At 36.7% G+C, this 22,036-nt stretch overlaps 1 protein-coding gene across 7 annotated transcripts in view; it reads right to left on the bottom strand.

The window, feature by feature from the left end:
- The window catches only part of LOC111059440, a 233,925-nt gene that overhangs the window by 65,799 nt on the left and 146,090 nt on the right, over window positions 1-22,036 (bottom strand). For all 7 annotated transcript variants that reach the window (XR_005572588.1, XM_039438622.1, XM_039438623.1 and 4 more), the window contains one exon: window positions 11,019-16,010. Coding sequence is in view for 6 of the 7 variants with exons in the window: in XM_039438622.1 (XP_039294556.1) it covers window positions 11,019-16,010 (4,992 nt within the window). In the remaining variant the exon portion in view is untranslated. The remainder of the gene's footprint in view (window positions 1-11,018; window positions 16,011-22,036) is intronic.

The following is a 22,036-nucleotide window of genomic DNA, read 5'->3' as shown; positions in this document are numbered from 1 at the left end:
GAATTGTTTAAAATCATACGGAAGATATGAATGAGATAGAAATAGCCAGTCCGAAAATTTCGGTTCATCATTCAAGTACATAGTTTAAAAAACAGAGTAAGATGGTACTAGGTAGTAATTATGCTATGATAAACAGATTTAAATGATCAGTGTTAAGAAACAAAGAATAGTCTGCTCCCAGAAAGCAACGCCCCCTCTCACATTTTCTCACTCTCTCTTATTCTATTGGTGGACAGATGGGTAAACGTCGACCAATCACAATCGAGTACACTAGAACAGAAGCAAGCTCTCATTGGCTGAAGCAGTAGCATCATACAACGAACTCCATTTTGCTAAACGATATACTCAAATAAATAAACGCAATAAGCAAGCACTGTGCTAGCCTATCCTAACCAGGAATTTCTGAAGAACGTATTCTAATTCTTGGGGTAAATAGTGAAATAGCAATGAATTGAAATATGGAATTCAATTGTAAGATCATCACTATCTTCGTCATGGATTTTCCATCTCTTCCTCGGTCTACCATTATTTCTCCTGTCTATTTGCTTGTGGAGTAGAGCATTCAATGAGAGACTGTCTTGAGACATTCTAAGGACATGATCTGACCACCTATTTGTTTCTATCAAACTCAACTCAACAATTGTAAGATGGGAGTTGAATTGTTCACGAGAAAAAATACATATTAATTCTTGTCTACTTTGAGTAGAACTGAAGTCGAAGATTCGTCTTGAATAAGAGATTACTGATCCGATAACAAAGGACTTGGTTCATCTTCAAACTCAAATAATGTGTGAGAAAAACTGATAAATAAATTGAATTGAATGTTTGATTAGATTGTTCTGATTGATCTAAAGTCCGAGGAGAAGATAATTTCAACTGTCTGATTGACAATGTAGAATCATGGACTAGATAAACAACCAGGGCTATTCAAAAAGGCTTGAATCTGGAATACTATATACTGATTGAACTCAAATCCGAGAAGGAGATAAAACATTTTTCAAATCTCTGATTGATATTTTTTAAGAAATCTCTAGTCCGAGGGGACGATAATATTGATACCCATTACGAAAGTACTTAAGCCTGGTTTTCACTAGTAGAATTAGTGGTCGAGTAACTGGCATACTAGCTCTACTCTACTTAATTGGTCGAGTAACTGTTTTCACTACAATCAAGAACAGTAGGTACGTATAGTGAACAGAACTAACCTAAAAATGTCAATTTTAGACTTCACTCTTCTAGCTCGAGACTATTTTCATTAGCATGGTAGTGGTAGAGTAGAGTGAGAGGCGGTGGTGGGGGAAGGCAAGTGATAGAGTACTATCCCACTCTACTCTACTAAAAACTAGTACTCTACCATGAACGTTTTCATTGGGAGAGTTCACAAGATAGTTGGTACTTGCCCAGGGAACTCTACCACTAACTCTACTAATGAGAACCCCAGGCTTTAGAGAGAAAAACTGTTATCTTGGAATCTTCCACTATAAACTTACGCACGTCAATCACATTTCCAAGAACACACCGTCCACAAAAATCAATAGCGAATAAAAAATTCAGCAACTGTCATTTTGAAGTGAGGTCACTTTTTCACTACGACAATGCCCTGACACGTGCTTACATTCGGCCACAAGAACAATAAAAATAGACGACGAATTCTTCAACCAACATCGAGATTCACCACAACCAGTCAGCTTTCCTTGTAGATAGAGTCAATTTGGCTTTGTATTAAATCCATGCTGACAAAGTTAATATATTACTCGGTGAATTTTCAGGTTGATGTGGCAGTATTCCTCATAAACAACATTAAAGTTCCCCATTCAAATAATGCTGACAGTTTGCAGTGAATCTCTCTATAGTAGAATAGCATTGGTGCGTGGGATTATTTGGATTCCTACGCAAGTTGGCACAATATAATAAGAATAGAGATGCGTTGAAAAAGAGAAGAAGGAAATAGATATTCCTCTATAATGAAAATGGATAGAGAGTGCGAGAGAGTGTGAAAATAAGTGTGAGAGACAGAGACAGAGGGAGAGAGAGAACGAGAGTGAAAGAGAGAGATTGAGAGAATGATTGATTTTGATTGAGTACTTTATTTATGTAGATTACAATATATACTGGCTTATACACTTATATACAATAGCTTACAATACAGCAAAATTATAGATGAATTTACATAATATAGACTAAGAAAATAATTATTGAACTGTATATGATATGAAAAAGCAGTTTGTAATATAATAACTATAGATAATAATCATATTGTTATGCATCTACATAAATCGGCGGAGCTTTGGACATATCAATGTCCATTCTTCGGAATGAATATTAAAAATATCCTCCCCACTAACTCTCTACCAAAGGGAGAGAGAGTTAAAGAGAGACAGAGAGAGATTGAGGGAATGAGAGTGAAAGAGCGACAGAGATAAAGAGACTCTCTCTTTAAGAGAATGAGAGAATCAGTTGAGGAGAGTTCATTGCCGTCCACGTGTAGACTACTCGTATGAAATGACAATTGGCAAAACAACACAAAAGAATTGGAGTGATTTAGACACGTGATTTCTATGAAAGAGATTCTGTGAAGATGGGAATGTGTGGGTTTCATGAGAATGGGCGTTGCTGGGAAGGTATGAGAGTTGACTATTGTCGAAAACAAAATAATAATTGAATTGTTCACTAAGTTGCTTGAATTAGATGGTTGTGGGTAGAGAAGAGGATTTGATTGTTAAAGAAAATTGTTAGAGTAGGTGGTGGATTAAGAGAATATTTAACAGAATAATAAATAAATTGTTGATGGAATTTGATGTTTTGCATACATGAATTTTGATTGTTCAAGGGAATTGTAAGAATATTCAACAAAATATTGGATTGATTGTTGAATAAAAGAGGACTAAGAAATTGTCAAACACCAAATAATTTTTTGAAAGTTGGAAAGACCGGTTTCGGTTGTTACACCATTGTCAATCTCTGATCAGAGATTGATAATCTCTGCTTATAAAATCTGTGGATTTTGACAATTTCTTAGTCCTTTCATTTAATTACCACAATATCAACTTTTCAACTACACAAAATATGATATAATTTTTGCTGGAATATGATGGTTTGAATAAAGAGAATTTAATTGTAAACGAAAATTATAAGAGTGGTGGATTAAGAAAGTTTTTTCCAAGTTACCTAATAATAAATATCATAAGTTTCTGTAACGGCAAATTTGTTGTATTTTATCCACTTATTATAATCACATGAGGTTCTCAGTTCCTCTCGGTTTCAGTACATCTCGACACCACGATATAAGCTAGAAGGCTCTGTTTAATTGAGTTTCAAAGGTAAAGAGTAGATTAGAAAGGTTGGGGTTTTGCTTTCAAATAGCATCATGCGAAATATATTATAATTATCATTCGTGATCAATATCAAGATGAACTAAAGTTCGAGATGAAGTGAATGTCACCAATAATAACTGGGAAGATGATGTGCTAAGAAAAGGCTACAAAAACTTATAAGAATTGAAAGTATCAATATTTACATGGACTTCTATTACGAACGCTAATACAATTTTTCAACTGAGAAATGCCATTGTTAGAAACTTCACACTGTATGAACCAATATACATAGAGTACAGTATTCTAGGTACCTTGGTATGAACGTACGGGTAGCTAATTTATGAGTGATTCAGATTAAATTGAGATCCAGGTTCCATAGAATAATATATTCATATCTATTTCAATTGATACAGTTGATGACTAGGTTGTTAGAATCATAGAACCTGCCTTACTTTTTGTGAATTGAATATGAGTTCTTTGTGAAGCATGCTCATGTTATGATCATCACATTCAAAAAGCTGGGAATTCTTTATAAAAAGCCTAATTAATCAATTTATCTATCCATTTGTACGATATGAGTTTCTCTGATACATAATCATGTATGGTCTTCACATTCCAAGTGCTAGGAAATGTTTTATGAGAAACCTCATTCATCAATCCCATTTTCTATCCATTTCTACAAGATCACTCATCATTGAAATAATATTCATTCATTTATTCGTGGACAGAATCACAATTCATATAAATATGATTAGGAAGGAACAACAGGCTTGGCCCAAATCTATTCCATTTCCAAATTTTGATAAATTAATAAAATGTCCGAAAAATAGGTTATGTTTCTAATATTATAAGATGAGAAACATATATTTTGTAAAATGAGCATAAACAACTCATATTACCTCATATTTGATGGATCATTATTTTGTGGTGACATCCTCATTTCAAAAGACATAAATAACTTCAACATTCAACAACTCCAATCGTTTCATCATTTTATGATGTTTTAACCTAATAAATGAATGAATAAATAAACATGACACATCTAAATGATGTAGTCTGGCGAACGCTACACAATTGCCTAAAACACGACCCACAAATTCTAAACATGTCAACAGAGAGGTCAACAAACTTTCGTGTCTGTTGTGACAATAACTTGGAATCATGCCCACACCCCAAGCCAGCTTGCTACTGTTCTATCCTGGAAAGTCTCCTCTGTTTAATGATGATCCTACTATTGCACGTGTTTTACTATAAAGTATTGGAAAAATATTGAAAAAGAATTTCAATTATATAGTCTAGCAATACAATAATGATGTCTTATCATGATGATATAGCATGACTTTTGTTTTACTTCTACTATAGTAAGGTACACGTTATAATTAATGGCAGTGAAAAAAGATAGGAGAATTATAACGTGGACCTCACTTAAAATCCTGGAGAGTCTTAACTAATAATAATAATAATATCGAGTGACCTGTCTGGCTTAGGTTTGGTGTCAGAGTTTTCAGGTCGCAACTGATCAATTTCAGGGCCTCTGACATGACCTAACGACTGCTTTTTAGGCAGCCGGGACCGACGGCTTAACATGTCCATCCGAAACACGAGTCTTAACTGTTCAGTGATGATCCCATTATTATCTACTATGAATAAATCTACTGGATTCACTTTACAACATGTTTTTCATTCATAAAATTTGGGTTGATTGATTCATGGAGAGGACGCTTCCAGGAATGAGAATTTAGATTCTCAGGCATGCTCTGAGACTCATAAATATATTGAGATTGGCTCAAATTTCGGCCATATCATGCGAAATGAAAAAAAAATACGGCCTGCTGAAATCCGTTCTCCAAGGAAAGATCTATGGCAGAAGAGGACCAGGAAGAAGGAGAATATCATGGCTGAAAAACCTGCGTACCTGGTTCTCCAACACTACAACTGAACTTCAGGATGGCTTTTTGTGTAGTTGAGAAGTTGATATTGTGGTAATTATTCATATTGAATGAAAAAGACTAAGAAATTAGTCTTTTTCATTCAATTTTCAGGATGGCTGTAAATATGATATCCATAGTCAGGCTGATCGCCAATATTCGGAACGAATAGGCACTAGCAGAAGAAGAAGGCCTCGTCTTGAGAATGAGCATGAATGGATGAATATGAAAAATATCTGTTTCATTTGAAGCTCAGAAGAATCTAGGCCATATAATAAACCGAGAAATAGACTTGTTAAATTTCAATATAGATTTCAATACACATATAAGGGCACGCTGAAAACCGCTCTTGACACGAGAATGCAGAGAGGCGATTTGTATTATAGAAGTTTCAAGTAGAGAAAAAGAATGAAAATAATAATTGATAGAAGTTAAAATCGGAGGGAGCAGAATTAGAATTAAGAATTAGAGTATCCATGGAAAATGTCTCATTATTTATTATTGTGTTTAATTATCATTATTATTATCTCATAGGACTCCCAATGCCAATCCAATACAATACAAATCTCTCAATTTGTGATATTCATTACTTTTCGCGAAAACATTTCAACCCGTGTCGTGGAGATTGAGTTTTGTCATAGATCATAAACAATATAAGAAATTATCAAATCAAGTTAAATCATCCTTGTTAGTCACCATTCAAAATGGAAAATGAACAATTTAAAATATTATCATTGACCCAGCAGTTTTTACTCAGTTCAATAACCGTTATGGGCTTACAAGCCTGTGGCACACTTATGAAAATTGTGGAATTCTGAATGATTGAATAAAGTACCAAATTTTCATCATTATTGAGCCTACAACCGACAGAAATTACTAATAGCAATGAGATGCAATGAGATAGATAGATTGATAATTGTCTTTATTCATCAAACTCTGGAATATTACAAGTGTTGAGGGCAAAGATGAGGCAACAAGAGCCCCCCTCTACCACTCAACCCAAATTAGCGAAGAGATTTGATGAGTGGATTAAATGATCATCTTAATCGTCGTCGTCTTCTTACAAGGATTAGGCAATTTGCCTGTTCCGACTTCAAACTCACCATCACATCCATCTTTCACGGCGTCTGCCCACACTTCTCCTCCCAACCGGGTTATACAACATGACTGCCCTGGGAATCCTGTCGCTCTCCATCCTTTCAACATGCTCTTTCCAGTTTTGCCGATTTTCTTCGATCTTCTGCCATATGGAGATTATGTTGAGCTCGCTTCTTATATCGACATTATGAAGCCTATCTTCCCTTGTGCACTCTTTTACTGCTCTTAAAAACCTCATTTCGGCAGCCTGTAACGTACTCTATTCTTTCTTCCTAGGTATCCAAGATTCAGAGCCATATAAGAGCGTTGGAATCATCTTGATAAATAATATTATTATCCTTTTATGCTAAAAATAATCGTCAATTTTCAATTTAATTCTCTCATATAAGGTGAGATATGTTTGATAAATGATGATACAGTATTCGATTTTTCTCCATGGCGATATAATTCACATGTTAACTCATCTCCTGACTGCAGTTTTTACCATCAAGTATTCATACTAGGCAACATCTTATAGCACTTCTCTGCTCTGAACCGATATCACTTTTTTTTAATTCTTCCTTTATAGGAAGCTTAACTGCAATGGGTTATACCTTCACATACAATATTCTTACCAATTTAAGTCAAAATAGAAGAGCTTATTAATCTTTAACTAGGTGCTATAAAAAAAATCTTAATAAATGGGGAGATTCAAATCAGGATGAGGAAATCGAATAAAGAAGAATAGAACGAAGAAATTGAACTCAAAGATTACAGAGATTCATCTAAATTAGTTTAGGTAGGCCTACCTTAATTAGTTTTGAATATCAAAATTTAAAATTTTTAGTTTAGTAATTGGTTTTGAAATGGAAATTGAACTAAGTGAAAAGTGAAATTTTTACCTCATTTTTTTGAAACTTTTATTTGTAAAAATTTGGGAGAAGACAGTTTTGGGCTATGCCTGTTGTCTTCTCCCAATCATATTATATATTATAATTATGATTGTCAATGAAATAAATAAATTCATCTGAATCCGAAGTATAGAAAGACTACGACTTTTATCAAACATATTAATAAAATATTTTTTTTTCAATTATCTATCTATATATATAAAAGCGAAATGGCACTCACTCACTCACTCACTCACTCACTCGCATAACTAAAAATCTACCGGACCAAAAACGTTCAAATTTGGTAGGTATGTTCATTTGGCCCTTTAGAGGCGCACTAAGAAATCTTTTGGCAATATTTCAACTCTAAGGGTTGTTTTTAAGGGTTTAAAGTTCGTCTTTTAGCATGTATATTCTTCTTCCAATCTCTTAATTATAATTGAAATTTCCATATCATATGTTACTATAGAACTATAATCTAGATAGAGTACCTACCTCTTCGAAACAGTTGTCAACTGGCAACTAAATTAATAATTTTGTCAGGTTGGCATTAAGTTGAGTTGACTTTGTTAGGTTGGCACCAAGTTGAAGATTTAAATGGATTTATCGCGGAAAAATAATTGATTGGGCACTGCTACTTCAATCCTGGGAATATTATATTACTAGCCGTAAGGCTCGCTTCGCTCGCCATATCCGTTTAGCCAGACGTTTAATCTGAACCCCCGACTGGATTGTCCTAACATATGATAAAAATGCTCAAATGAAAAATGCAGGCGAGCGAAGCGAGCCTGCTGATTTCACTCTTGGACGATCCAGTCGGGGGTCCAGGGGGCGGAGCCCCCTGGCTAGACGGATATGGCGAGCGAAGCGAGCCTGACGGCTAGTAATATAATAAAGGGAAGAACTGGCTTATACACGTACGGGATAGGAAATTCACGAATGACGCATCATCACGTCTCAACTACTCAACTGATTAACTTCTCCATAAAGATTCTAATTTACCGAGGATTGCTATAAGCCCATTTTAAATTCTTTAAGATTCCAGTAGGTCGAGTTTTCAGTTCTGTCAAATCATTCAGAATTTCAGTAGTCAAGTAGTCTATTAATTAATAATATTTTTGTACATTGGTGAAAAACGATCTGCACCGTTGCAGAGGTAGAAGAGGATAGCACAATCTGCTTTGTCGAATGATAGACAAGGATAGCAACACCAATGTTAATCAAATAACGTGGACCTCACTAGAGGCAAGTAACCGATCGGAACTTCTGTTTGACATCTATACTACATGACATTCCAACTGTCGGACTATCGGGAGGACAAGGCACAAATAGTCCGAACTAGGCGCAGTCGCTTGTCCGAACAATCACGTAGCAAACGTAAACACGGACCCCGCTTGTCACGTATTTGTGTAGTCAAGTCGAGCCAAATATCTATGCGGTCTAACGGGTCTCCAAACTGGAGTAACACCATTACCTCTACGTCTATATCTTTGTATATCTACACTTACTCAATAGAAGCCAACTCTCTTTGATTTCGTCTATATCTATATTAAAAGATGACTGTATCAGTTTTATCTACAGTTGTTCAATACAGTATAATCATTCTATAGAGCATTCTATCTACAAATACGTCATCAGTATATCTATATCCACAGGTCTCTCTATCTATTATATATCTATAGATGTTTATTAAAAGCAAGCACTCTTTTGTCACGTCTATATCTATATTGAAAGGTGACTGGATCTATTTTATCTATAGCAGTTCAATAAAATCGAGCATAGATGCGTCTGCAGTATATCTATATCCACAAGTCTCTGTGTCTATTACACATCTATAGATGCTCATTAAATGCAAGCACTCTTGTATTAGGTGTATATCTATATTAGAAGGTGACTCTATATATTCTATCTACAGTTGTTCAATGAGATCTAACTCTTTCTACCATCTACAAATGCGTCTCTAGTATATCTATATCCACAGGTCTCTGTATCTATTAGAATTATATCTATAGATGTTCATTAAAAGCAAGCACTCTCGTATTGCGTCTATATTTATATCAGAAGGTGACTGTATCTATTATATCTACAGCTGTTCAATAAGATCTAGCATTCACGGACCCCGTCTACAAATGCGTCTCTAGTATATCTATATCCACAGGTCTCTGTATCTATTATATATCTATAGATGTTCATTGAAAGCAAGCACTCTTGTATGATGTCTATATCTATATTGAAAGGTGACTGTATCTATTTTATATATAGTTGTAGAATAGAAGCGAGCACATCAAATCGATCGATTGTAGTCTTCAAAACTGTACAACTGATCAGTGATCGACAATGACAATTTTGGGAAATTGCTCTGAATCTGGATCAGATTCGATTTGCGAGGAGTGTTCATTCTACATTCTTTACTCTTCATTTTTATAAAAAGCACATCATTATAGTGTTCTAGAGAGAAATAAAATAAGAATAACTTCAGCATGGAGTAATATACAACGTATTTCTTTATTACGTGTCTTTAGCTCTTTCTATCTCAAATTTAGAGATATTTAGCTCTTTCGTGTCTTTAGCTCTTTCTATCTCTTTTGGTAGAGAGTTAGTGGGGAGGATATTTTTAATATTCTTTCCGAAGAATGGACATTGATATGTCCAAAGCTCCGCCAATTTATGTAGATGCATAACAATATAATTATCTATAGTTATTATACTAGAAATTACTTTTTCATATCATATACAGTTCAATAATTATCTTCTTAGTCTATATTATGTAAATTCATCTATAATTTTGCTGTATTGTAAGCTATTGTATATAAGTGTATAAGCCAGTATATATTGTAATCTACATAAATAAAGTACTCAATCAATCAATTTAGATAACATCTAAATTAGTCTTCCATTCTGCCTGGGAGAGGAGAATTGGCAACAATGCCCTCCTTCCATCCCCTCTGACGTGGATATCGCTATAGATCATTCCAATAAAAGAAAGCTATCACAGAACTTCTATCTCACTCTAGAAACGGAATATACCTGTGTGAAACTACTGTCAAAATACTGTGCATTGAATTGAATAAATAGTGACTGAAACCTGCAACCAAACTTGTACATTCGAGAGAAATGGTGCATGGATGGAGGCGGAACTTCACATAGTTCATCAGTAAGCGTTATTCCGGTACAGTGAAAATATTATTCCCATAAGCTATAATGGGACTATTCATACGCACAGTTGAGCTGAATGTGAATTGTCCCATTAGAATGCATGGAAATTATATTTCCACTCATGATGTCAGTGGGAATTCCTATGAGTTATACTGGTACTCTTCCCACTCAGCCCGGCCGAACGAGTATGAATAATCCCATTAGAAACGAGTTATATTATAACTTATTCCCATAAGTTATAATGGGAATATAACTTATGGGAATAATATTCTCACTGTACCCGACATGCTTACTGATTGTGATATGTGGGGATCCACCTCAAGTTCTGAAGAAAGTATCTGTGCATCAAAATAGTGTATCAAAGTGAATGAATGATGTAAAATCTGTCACTGACCTTGTAGCTTCAAAAAACATGGTGGATAAGTTTTCCAATACTGTTTATCAACAAATCAAGATGAATAAATAAATCACCTTGACAACTACTCAGAAAAAGAAAACAGATCTATCATCAACCTTGTAGCTTCAAAGAAACATGGTGAAAATGTTATCTAATACTGTTAACGAATAAAATAAAAATGGTGAATAAGATAGAGAAATAATGTGAATCACCTTCACAATTACTCAGAAAGAGGAAAAATAAGTGAGTCACTTACCTTGTGAACTGTTTGGCGGCAGGTCCAAGGGTCGGTTGGGATCCAGGGGGGCAGCTGGGTCCGCCCCTGGAGGCGACAGCGCTGGGTTTTTGGCAGGGATTCGTCCCCCCATGCGGCCCGCTCCAACCATGCCTGATGGGGCGCTGGACATCAGGTCCCACTGCCTTAGCTTCTCGCGGTCGATCTCGAACGACGGCGGTCTGGTGGGGTACCAGCCTATGTCTAAAAAAGGCTGCGGCTGACCGTTGGGACCAGATTGAACCGGTTTAAAAGGCTGTGGCTGACCGTTGGGACCGGTTTGAACAGGTTTGAAAGGCTGCGGTTGACTGTTGGAACCGGTTTGAAACGGTATGAAAGGCTGTGGTTGACCATTGGAACCAGTTGGAACCGGTTTATAAGGCTGTGGTTGACTGTTGGAACCAGTTGGAACTGGTTTACTGCTACTTCCTGTTCTCCCCAAATCACCCACTTCTCTAACATCAACACCATTTCCCACACTTTGTTGTTGATTTCCACGTAAACTACCATCCCTATCATCCCTCACCAACCTCTCATACAATGCTTCATCATCATCCCCTCCACCATTCACACTTGGGGGTTGTCTAGAAGCGGCCATCTTCGACCTTCCCTCTCTATAATCTTCTTCATACTCTCTATGGTTCACACGTCTATGGACTACACTGTCATTCACATATGTCACATCCCTACTCAACTTACAACTGTTATTCTGTTGTTGTGGTGGGGTAGTTTGTTGTTGAGTGGCCGATGCTCGTTGTGGTTTGGCTTGTTGTGGTATTTGTGGATATTGTTGTTGATTTGGTTGTGCCTGAGGATACTGTTGTTGATGAGGTGGTACTTGAGTATATTTTTGTTGAACCATTGTAGGATGTTGTGGTGTAACCTTTTGTTGTTGGGCTTGTGTCTGATGGGGTGGAACCTGGTGGTATTGTTGTTGCAGTAGTGCTTGTTGATGAGGTGACACCTGTTGATTTGATGGTACATGTTGAGGATCTGGTTGATTAGTTTGATGATGTTTGGGAACAGCTGGTGCCTCTTCAACAGTTGGTGTATCTCTGTCTAAATCATCTAATGACCTAGTGTGTCTCAAACTAGCTCTCCTCAGATTCTCTCTCCATAGTGTGTCTTCTTCCCACACATCAGGAGGAGGCGGGGGAGCTCTGGGTTCTGGTGCTCTCGAACTTGAAGCAATATTCTGTGGGATGTTAGCAGTTGATGTTCGCACAGCTTGTGTTTGAGGACGTGTTGTTTGTAGTAGTCTGGAGATAGCATTGCCTGGTGAAACTCTGGTGCTTCTAGAAGGCTCTGGTGGGATCTGGAAGTCTGGTTCATCCAGCAGACCTTCCAACGATCGACTTCGTCTCCGAGTTGTAGTTTGTCTGCTTGATACATCTTTGTCTCGGATTCCATGAGGGTAGATGTTGTGCGAGTTAGTTGTGTTTCCTAGTGCATCAGGTGTTTGACTGCGGTAGTCACCTGCAGACATTGACACAGTTTTTCGTCGCAAGGTGTTTGATTCATACAGGTTCCTCTCATCTACAAACTCGGATTTGTCACTCAAAAACCTGGCTGAGTTTCTCAGTTCAAGTGCCAACCTAGCAGCATCATCCATCTGTTCCAATTCGGGGTAAGTGCTGCCAACAGCACCATGGATCTGATTCACCTTACGACCCACATCATTGCGTTTGTTTGAGCAGATAATCTCAACAGGACTTTCTCTCTGATTGTTCAACATAGATCCCACACGAGGATTCCTCACTGCTTGACTAGAATTGTGGGCCATAATGTTTATGTTGTCCACTGCAACATGGGCTGCATTGGGATCACCCTTCAAGAGGTCTGCATAGTAATAGGGTGCACCACTCTGATCAACAGCCCCTTCTTGGTTGTCTTCTGGTCTCCTAACCATTACCATGGTCTCGGGTAAATTCATTGGGTTTTCCAAAGTGATATATGTATCGTTATCTACATCGTGCTCAATACTCAACTCATCCAGTGAGTTGCTTGTGGGAGGCGGTTGAGGATACATCAGTTGAAGATTCTCATATTGCACCTCATCACTGTCAATTTGATAGCTATTTACATTCCTCGAGTTGGTATCTTGTACACTTTGACTTGGAATTTCACCAGGGAGATACTTCTCACTCTGATACAATCTGTGGTTGGAATTCAAAGGCATATTGTGAGAGACTTCACTCATGAGATTCAAATCAGCCAGATACTGATCCAAATCAACATTCATGCCATCCTCAAGATCTAATAAATCATAAGGTCTGTTCAAACTATGTAGAACATCAGCTGAGACAGGTCGCCGCTTCAATCTGTCCCTCCTACACGATTCAATTGAATCAGTCTCTGAACTGATGGTTTCATCTAGTCTTGAAATCGAAGTGCTGAAGTATTTGTCCATGTGTTCAGTGATTGTATCATCACTGTGAGACAAGGTTGAGTTCCATAGTTTTGAATCCTTCTGGCCATCAGTGGAATCCTTTTTGTCATTCTTCATATTGTGTAGAGGTGAGGATTTTTTCAAGTCAATTGTTGATTCCAGTGAAGTTTCCAAGTCATCCATTGGAGGAGGGCTTGTGGGTATGGGAGGAGGTGAAACCAGGTCACTGTCAGACGAGTCTTGTTGCTCTGAATTGTTGATACCAACCAAGGTTCTCTCAACCATGCTAGCACCCAGATAATAGGAAGCTGGTCTGAATGTGTCAGAAAGACTGAATCTAGGATGTCTTGGAGCATCCAATGAGTCCAAATCTTTTGATGCTTCATCATCAGCATCAGAACTGTCGGACTTGATGGATGATTGTTTCTGATTTGTGACATTCGTGGAAGAGTTTAAGATGTCAGGTAGGGCAGCTCTTGAAACCGGATGAGGGTTTTCAGCACCATCTCCAGCTTCCTCACGTTTATTGAGAGACTCATGACTCAATTTCACTGATCTCTCCCCTTGAGATGCACCAGCATCTAAACACTTCTCCTCACTTGGCAAAGAGTTGACTTCCATGTATAGAGGCTCAGTCTGTGAATTATTTGCAGCTCCAGATCTGTATAGAAGTTCATAGTGAGCACTCAGTGGTGAACCCATTTTGTTTGCTTGATCGATCTCAGTGTAACAGGCCGAATCAGTGTTTGATACCATTCTTTGAAGTTCTAATTTAGTTGAAAACTTTTTATTGGATTCAGGAGCTAACAGAGAGCGAATCATTCCATTTTCAGTCATTTCAACATAGGAGCTTTCTTCATTGACTAACAGATTCTCCATGATGAGTGTTTGTGAGGCAGAGTTGCTTCTAGTATGAGCTACTAGACCACCTTCATTGGGGGGAGCCAGAACAGATTTCTTTGAGGGTGTCATTGGCATGTAATGTTCTTCCAATACATCTGTCACACTCACGTTTCCAATGTTTAAGCTTGAAGGAGCCCGTTTTGGTGCAGTTTTCGGTGAACTGCAATGTGATTCTAGATCCTCATGGGTGATCATAGAATCAGCAACACTAAGCCGCTTATAACCGTTTGCATCTAGATAGCCTTGCTCGATACTGTCTGCTTTGGATTTCTGTTTGGGATTTGTCTCAGTTTTCCTGCCAAGGTCACGACAGGCACTGAAGAAAGTATCACGTTTTCCCAGAGCTGCAGCTACTTCCTCATCTCTATCCTCCTCATCATCCTCACTCACCAACATTTCTGGGCGTCTGATTTTTGACAACACTGATCCGCTATTTGAGTGACACTCAGCGTCACTGGATGTATCATACAGCAGTGTTTCTGTGTCACTGAACACACATCTTTTACCAGGGCTTTCTTCACTACTCCGCTCCTCAGCCGCCAGTTGCTCCTTAGCTAGCTGAGACTTCTTCTCAAAATCAGCCAACAAATCCCTCACTGATTTCGGATTACTTTTCTTTGCGAAACGTTCCTCCTCCATCACAATCTTTGCATCTTCGTCCAATGCTAAAGTTGCATCACCCAAAGCAAATCCATGGAGACTTGTTCTCCTCATTCTACGTAGATTTGTACTTTCTTGGGTGGACTGTTTCAGGTCACAAGGTGAAGGCGTCAGACTGTCTGTACTCCTCAACATTGATACATGAGCTTCATTGGGATGATACACTGGTGACGTCACTCTCAACGGATCTTGCATCCTCAGTTTACCATCCTTGCACTTCTCATCTTTATCCTCCTCTCCGGAACCTTCAAACGCTTTTATCCGATGCTGAACTAGGTTCTGTGGTGGTGAACCATCTTGTTTCAACATTGGATCCTCATCCTCGTTTGACCCATCCTCTTTGCTCAACTTTATGTACTGATAGGAATACTCTTTGATCAACCTTGACTCATCCAGCTTTGTTTGCCACGGTTCTTTACTGGGGTCTGGTTTGCCCTGTTTCACCTGCACTGGGTAAACTGTAAGATCCTGGCTCTTGTCGAAGCGGAATTTCAGGAGATCTCTCACTTCAGGATCTGATGACATGGTAGGACCAGTTTTGAGGGTGTCATACCCACTGTCCGAGTGTTTACTACTGAAGATCTGTTGTCGGTGCTGGGAATGTAGGAAGGAGAAGTTTTCTTGAGAAGCCTCCAACAAATCTCCAGGGTTTTGAGTTTTGCTGTTTGTTTCACTGTAATCGAGGGTTTGTTGTGGTGATACCCCACTATTTTTAGTGTCACTTTGGAAAGGGGAAGCTAGATTACTCCTTTCAAAGCTCACCGTTTTAGCTTCACCGATTCTCGGTTTCTGATTGGTGGATGAGTTGCTGCTGTCGCCGGTTCTCGGCTTCTGATTGGAGGACGAATTGCTGCTCGGCTTCTGATTGGTCGATGGGGAGTGGTCGACGGAGCGCGCCAATTCCAAATTTTCGTAGTTTGCCGCCGCCTGCTTGCCTTCCCAGTTGTCAGGACGGATTGTCTTCGGCTGCTGTTGTGAGAGACGCCGGGTCCTTTTCCACGATTCGCGAGATTCTTGTACCTCTGTTCCAAGCACACACATTATCAGATAAAAATTCGATCAAAATTACTACAGTAGCATGAAAATAAAATGCATGTCTTTGCTCTCATTGGCTAGAAAAGGATGGATTATTCCAAAAGGGAAGGAGGGCAACATAATTCGAAACTGAATTAGGAAATTGAAAAAGTTTTGGGCAATAGCCTGTTTTTTCTTCTCCGATCGTTGTATTGTTTTTGCTAACCTAATAAATAAATAATATGTTCAATTACATTTCAATGTTATCTTTTGAGATATTCATTCATCTTCAGTGTTTAGTTATCAGTCAATATTTTAATGAGTATAACTTGTCAGAAAGCCGTTAATTTGTGGTGAATTATTAAATTGAATTTTTTTTCATCAGGAAATAGTTGAGAGATTCTCTCTACTGACAAAAGGAATGCAACAATCTTATATCGATGAGCTTTCAGAAATCAATCAATCAATCAATCAATCAATTCATTTATTTCACAAACAAACATAATACAGAATAAAAAAGAAAGATATAAAAAAATGTGAAATAAAAGTGGACACCCCTAGGCATAAGCCCGATTGGGGTGTACTACTCCTAATAAAACAACTAAAAATACTCAGAGGAGTAGGCTGCTCCGCTCTATAAATAAACTTGGCATAATAAATTATAACTTAAAAGAAAATACATTTTTTTCTGCTACGGTAGCCCATCACATGAAAACAAGGATGAAGTGATTACATTAAGAAAAATAAAAGGCATACAGAGATAAAACCAAAAAATAGAAAATTTACAATGCAAAATGCATACTCTAAGAAAGGATATGTTAATTAGATTTTTATTCAGGATTTAATAATAATAAATAATGGGATTTCTTATTAAGGAATATCATCTTACAATTTTCAGAAATGATTCACAGTCATTAACACTGAGCAGGTAGTTTTTCAAACATTTCAGAAATGAATGTGAAAGTTCCTGGCAATTTAGATATTGCGACACTAGATTGAACAATCTAGGACCATTAAAATAATATGAATGTTGGAATATCGTTAAATTCGAATGTGGAACCTGAACCATAAACCGTCTAAAATTATATCTCACATCTCTCATGAGATTTTCATTCAAACTCCTAAGAAAAAAAAGCTTCAATACTTTATAAACATAAAGATTTCTTATTGGAAGTATCTTGAGATGAACAAATATCGGCCATGAATGATCAGTTCTAGGTGTTCTGGTTATAATACGAATGAAGGACTTTTGAAAAATTATGATGGGATAAAGTGTTGAGACATAAGTCCCACCCCATAATACGAGCCCATAACTCATCCTGGAACTAATGAGAGCATGATAAGCATTTATCATCACACCAGTGGGGCACAGCTCTCTCAACATGTAAAAACTCCTAATCCCTCTACAGAACTCTTTTTTTAATTTAGCTACATGTTTCTTCCAAGATAGATTTGAGTCAATAACTAGACCTAGGTATTTAATATTGCTCACAGTCTCAATTGTCAGGCAGTTGCAGTTATCTATAGCAGCGCATGAGTAACGGTGATACGACAATGGTGTATTAAAGAATAGATCTCCTCTTAGGTTGAAAATCATATATTTAGTTTTTTCACTCATTACCATGTAATTCTTACTAAACCAGTAGTTTAAGACTCTCAAGTCGGCACTCATTTTCACATATAATGCATCGCAATCAGTTCCTGTATATGTAAGTGCTGTATCATCTGCAAAAGCAGTCAATTTCCCATCTAGTTTAGCATTACATAGGTCATTGATATACACAAGAAATAGAATAGGCCCTAATACAGAACCTGGGGCACTCCATATACAATGTTTTCAAAATTACTATAACATCCACCAATTCTTACACACTGCTTTCTGTTTGTGAGATAACTTTCAAACCATTTATAAGGTAAACCTCGTACTCCTGCTGCATGCAACTTTTTCAATAATATTGAGTGGTCTACTGTATCAAATGCTTTAGTGATATCTACATACAGGGCTGAACATTTTCTACCTTCATTAATACTATTATAAATATCCTCAAGAAATGTAACCAGACCATCTTCGGTACTCAGGCCCTCTCTAAAACCAAATTGATTTTTACTAAAATAATCAAATCTTTTGAGAAAACTTATTAATCGTATTTTTATTATCTTTTCGAAAATCTTGGCAAAAACAGGCAACAGCGATATTGGGCGGTAACAATTCATTCTTCTCTGTTACCATGCTTGAAGATTGGGATCACAATTGCAATCTTCAAACATTCAGGAAATTCACCAGTCTTCATGCTCCAATTGAAAAGTTCACTCAGAACTCCAGCAATATGAATGGCAATTTTTTTTACAATATAACTATTAATGTTGTCAATTCCAGGGGCTTTATTGCTTTTTAGATCAGCTATTATTTTTAAAACTTCTGTTTCGTCAGTCGGAAATAAGAATAATGAATGTGGCATATCTTTACAAGTGAAGCGGGAATCTATTTCTTCGTGATCTTCTGTAAAAATAACTGAATTTCGTAACTGTTGAGAAATGTTAATAAAAAATGAATTGAATTCTTTAGCAATATGTTCTTTGTCAGTGACAGTATGCGAATTCACTACTAAGCTAGTACGGTAACTTCTACCTTGGGTTCTCGTTCTCCTATCAATCTATTTACTATTCTCCATTGATTCCTCACATTACCAGAACAATGATCAAATTCATTCATGTAGTACTCTTCCTTAGCTTTCCTCAAATCAGATTTCAACCTGTTTCTGAATGATTTGTAATACTCTTTAAGATTTACATCATATGGTCTTGAAATCATCAATTTGTACAATTTTTTTTCCTATCAATACCTCTAAATAAATAATCTGAAATCCATGGAGTTAATTTATCAGGTAGTGCATTGGAACTATTTCTAGATTTACTATATTTACATTTTTCTATCAGATCTGATAACTGGCTGATGATAAATCGAAAGCAGCTGAAACAGAACTCTTATCTAAAACGCTCTCCCATTGCAGCCTCTGTAATTCGGCTTCCAATTCATTGAAGTTTATCACCAAGTTACTTTTATTACTTGAATCTTTCCTATTACAACTCCTTCCTACTTCCAGTTCTAGAATTATCATTGAATGATCAGTTATTCCAAGGTGTAATATATGTGCATTGTATTTAACTGTAAATTTCAATTGGCTAAATCGGATAAAACAGTGATCTAAACAACTTTGGGTATCACCTACTATTCTAGTTGGTTTATCAATAAGACAGTTCAAATCAGTCAAAGTATAAAAAGCTTGGAAGTGACACCAAGGCCCAGTTGCACAACAGCCGGTCAAATTTTAACCGTGATTAATTTAATGGGAACCAACCAGATATGACGTTTTTGAAAAGACGGCTTCTCTGATTGGTTCTCGTGCAATTGATCACGGTTAAAATTTAACTGGCACTAAGAAGTCTACAACAAAAGAAAATAGAAAATAGATTTGAGACATTTGGTCAGCATTGATAAGTTTGTAATTATGATGACCAATGGGAAAAAATAATGACGCTGTCCATCGGATCGCGGAAAAGAATTCTATTCAAACTTATGGGAAAATTAAGAACAATATTATAGTATTCGTTCGTTCGTTCATGCCAGGTGATTTCTTATGCCAATTCCATCCACTTTTTCAACAATCATAGTACTGTATTTCGAATAGAACAATGGAAATGAAAATGACTTGTTGATAAGTCAGTGAAAAAGTTTGATAAAAAAAAGTGAATGTTATTATGAAATTGCAGATGCTTTTCTTGGCTATAGACATCACTAAGGAAAAGTGGAAACTCAAGGGATGTATTGAACAATATATAATATAGAAACTGGAAAACGAGGAACTGAGGGTGAGCACCTCAAATGCCCAACTTTTCAGATAATCGATTGGGAATCGATTTCCTTAGTTGAATGAATCTGGAGACAAAGAGCCATGGATTCGAATATTCCCAATATGATGTTGTTAATCCATCCTGGACATCAACCAAAGTAGAGCAAAAACATACCTAATAATAAGCAACGTAACACAAAAATAACAGAATAATATTCCCGAATTTAAGTTGTTAATCTTCCTTGAATCATGCAGGTATCCTTTCTCATGCGACCAAGGCAAGCAGGCGTATCACAGTTTCGAAATTAGTTTCTCCTTGATTCGATGATAGATTTTTATTTTGAAAGCCCAATTTTCATGAAGTTCAAGCACAATTTTCATAGAGTTCAAGCACACAGCACTGCTGAAGAGAGATACCACCAAAACACAGGTTCATTCACAGGTTACTTTTCATGTTTTTCATAATTTTTTTAAAGAACTGTTGTTATCTTATTTCATTTTAGTTGCATTAATTCATCACCACCAATTATAGCATGCAGAAGATACAAAGCCACTTGTTAGAGCTAATCCTTGAATATTCGATGCAATCCGAAGTTATGATAACATTTGAAGTTTTCCCGCAAGGAGCTCCTCTCCAACAAAAAGCCATAGGGAATCACTTTACGTTTACGGAATGTTTTAGATATATAACAAGGCAGGAGAGCATAAATAATGAAGTCATGCTCTCCAGTACCCAGTTGATAATTTTAAACAATATTTTTTTGAAAATGTTAATACATTGTTCACCTTTTGAATTCTTTTGAAACGCTTGATATAGCCAAACTATCAATCTATATTCAAATGAAATGTAACGAAATTGAATGAAATACTCACTAAAACATCCCAAGTTCGAGCCGTAAAAATGATATTCAATGAAAACGACTTGTTATTGTCACAAACACTAATTTATTAAAACAATCTGAGATACTAGTTCCGGTTGTTACCTCATTATCAATCTCTTGTAAACTCAAAGCTTGAACATCAGATAGCCGAACATAGCCGGCTGAAGCCCTACAATACGTTGGTTAGCTGTTGACAAATGAAGGTTCAGCTCTACTGTCATTGGCCGAGACTAGAAAGGAGTCTGAATAGGTCTACTAGGGCGTGTCTAGTCTCGGCCAATGACAGAAGAGCTATCTCTATCTTCATCAGTCAACAGCTAGTGGCCAATCGTAGGGCTTCACTCATACTCTAGTATAATTTACAGCTCGAATTCAGGTATAGACCAGAAGGTTGAAGGTCAACTGGAAGGCCTCGTAAGAGATGGCAATCAATAAATGTTATGTATGAAATTTGAGTTTATTAAGACTTACTTGCATTCTAAAAACTAATTTATAAGATCTTTGTGTAAGCAATAGCCTAATCCTTTCACGTAGAATGATGATGATGACTACTCAATGTTTAAGCTTTCAGTTTGATAGTGATTGATAATAATGTAACTAACAAAGTATTTGAAATATGCTAATGAGAACCCTTAAACAACAACAAAGGAAGTTTAAATTAAACGCGTCGAAAATTAAAAATCAAAATTGAAGTTGAAAGCGTCAGTTTATTGATTAAAAATCAATACATTAGGCTATTATATGTTGAATATAGATTACAGTAGGTACTTACCAGGAGGTGTTATGTATGCATAGAGACCACATGCAAAGCTTTGATGAGTTGATTAGAGTAATTAGTATTAATAGAATAATTGAGATAATAATTAGATTTATAGATTATATCGTGAGATCCACTTCGAACAGTCAGCATTATAGTTGGATGGAATCATTGATGTTATCTACCGGGATTACTGCCACAGTGAAATGAATTCCACTATTGAATGCTTTGGTTCAGTTTCAAGCGATAGATTGAGAAGTTGGACAATTATTTATTTACTTTTTCACCCTTTATAATTCAGGCCTATTTCTTTCATTTCATGTTCTCCTGAAGATTGTATTTGATTTATCCTATCAACCATGATTTCAATCAACGTTAGTAGACAGTAGACATTCCAGCTTTATTTAGTAATTCCACTAGCTTTGGTTCAGTTTCAAGCGATAGATTGAGAAGTTGGACAATTATTTATTTTTTCTCCCTTTATAATTCAGGCCTATTTCTTTCATTTCATGTTCTCCTGAAGATTGTATTTGATATCCTATCAA

This window comes from Nilaparvata lugens, chromosome 12 (assembly GCF_014356525.2).
Source record: "Nilaparvata lugens isolate BPH chromosome 12, ASM1435652v1, whole genome shotgun sequence".
NCBI lineage: Eukaryota > Metazoa > Arthropoda > Insecta > Hemiptera > Delphacidae > Nilaparvata > Nilaparvata lugens.
Note: the sequence above shows the minus strand (reverse complement) of the source record. Positions and strands in the feature narration are given on the sequence as shown.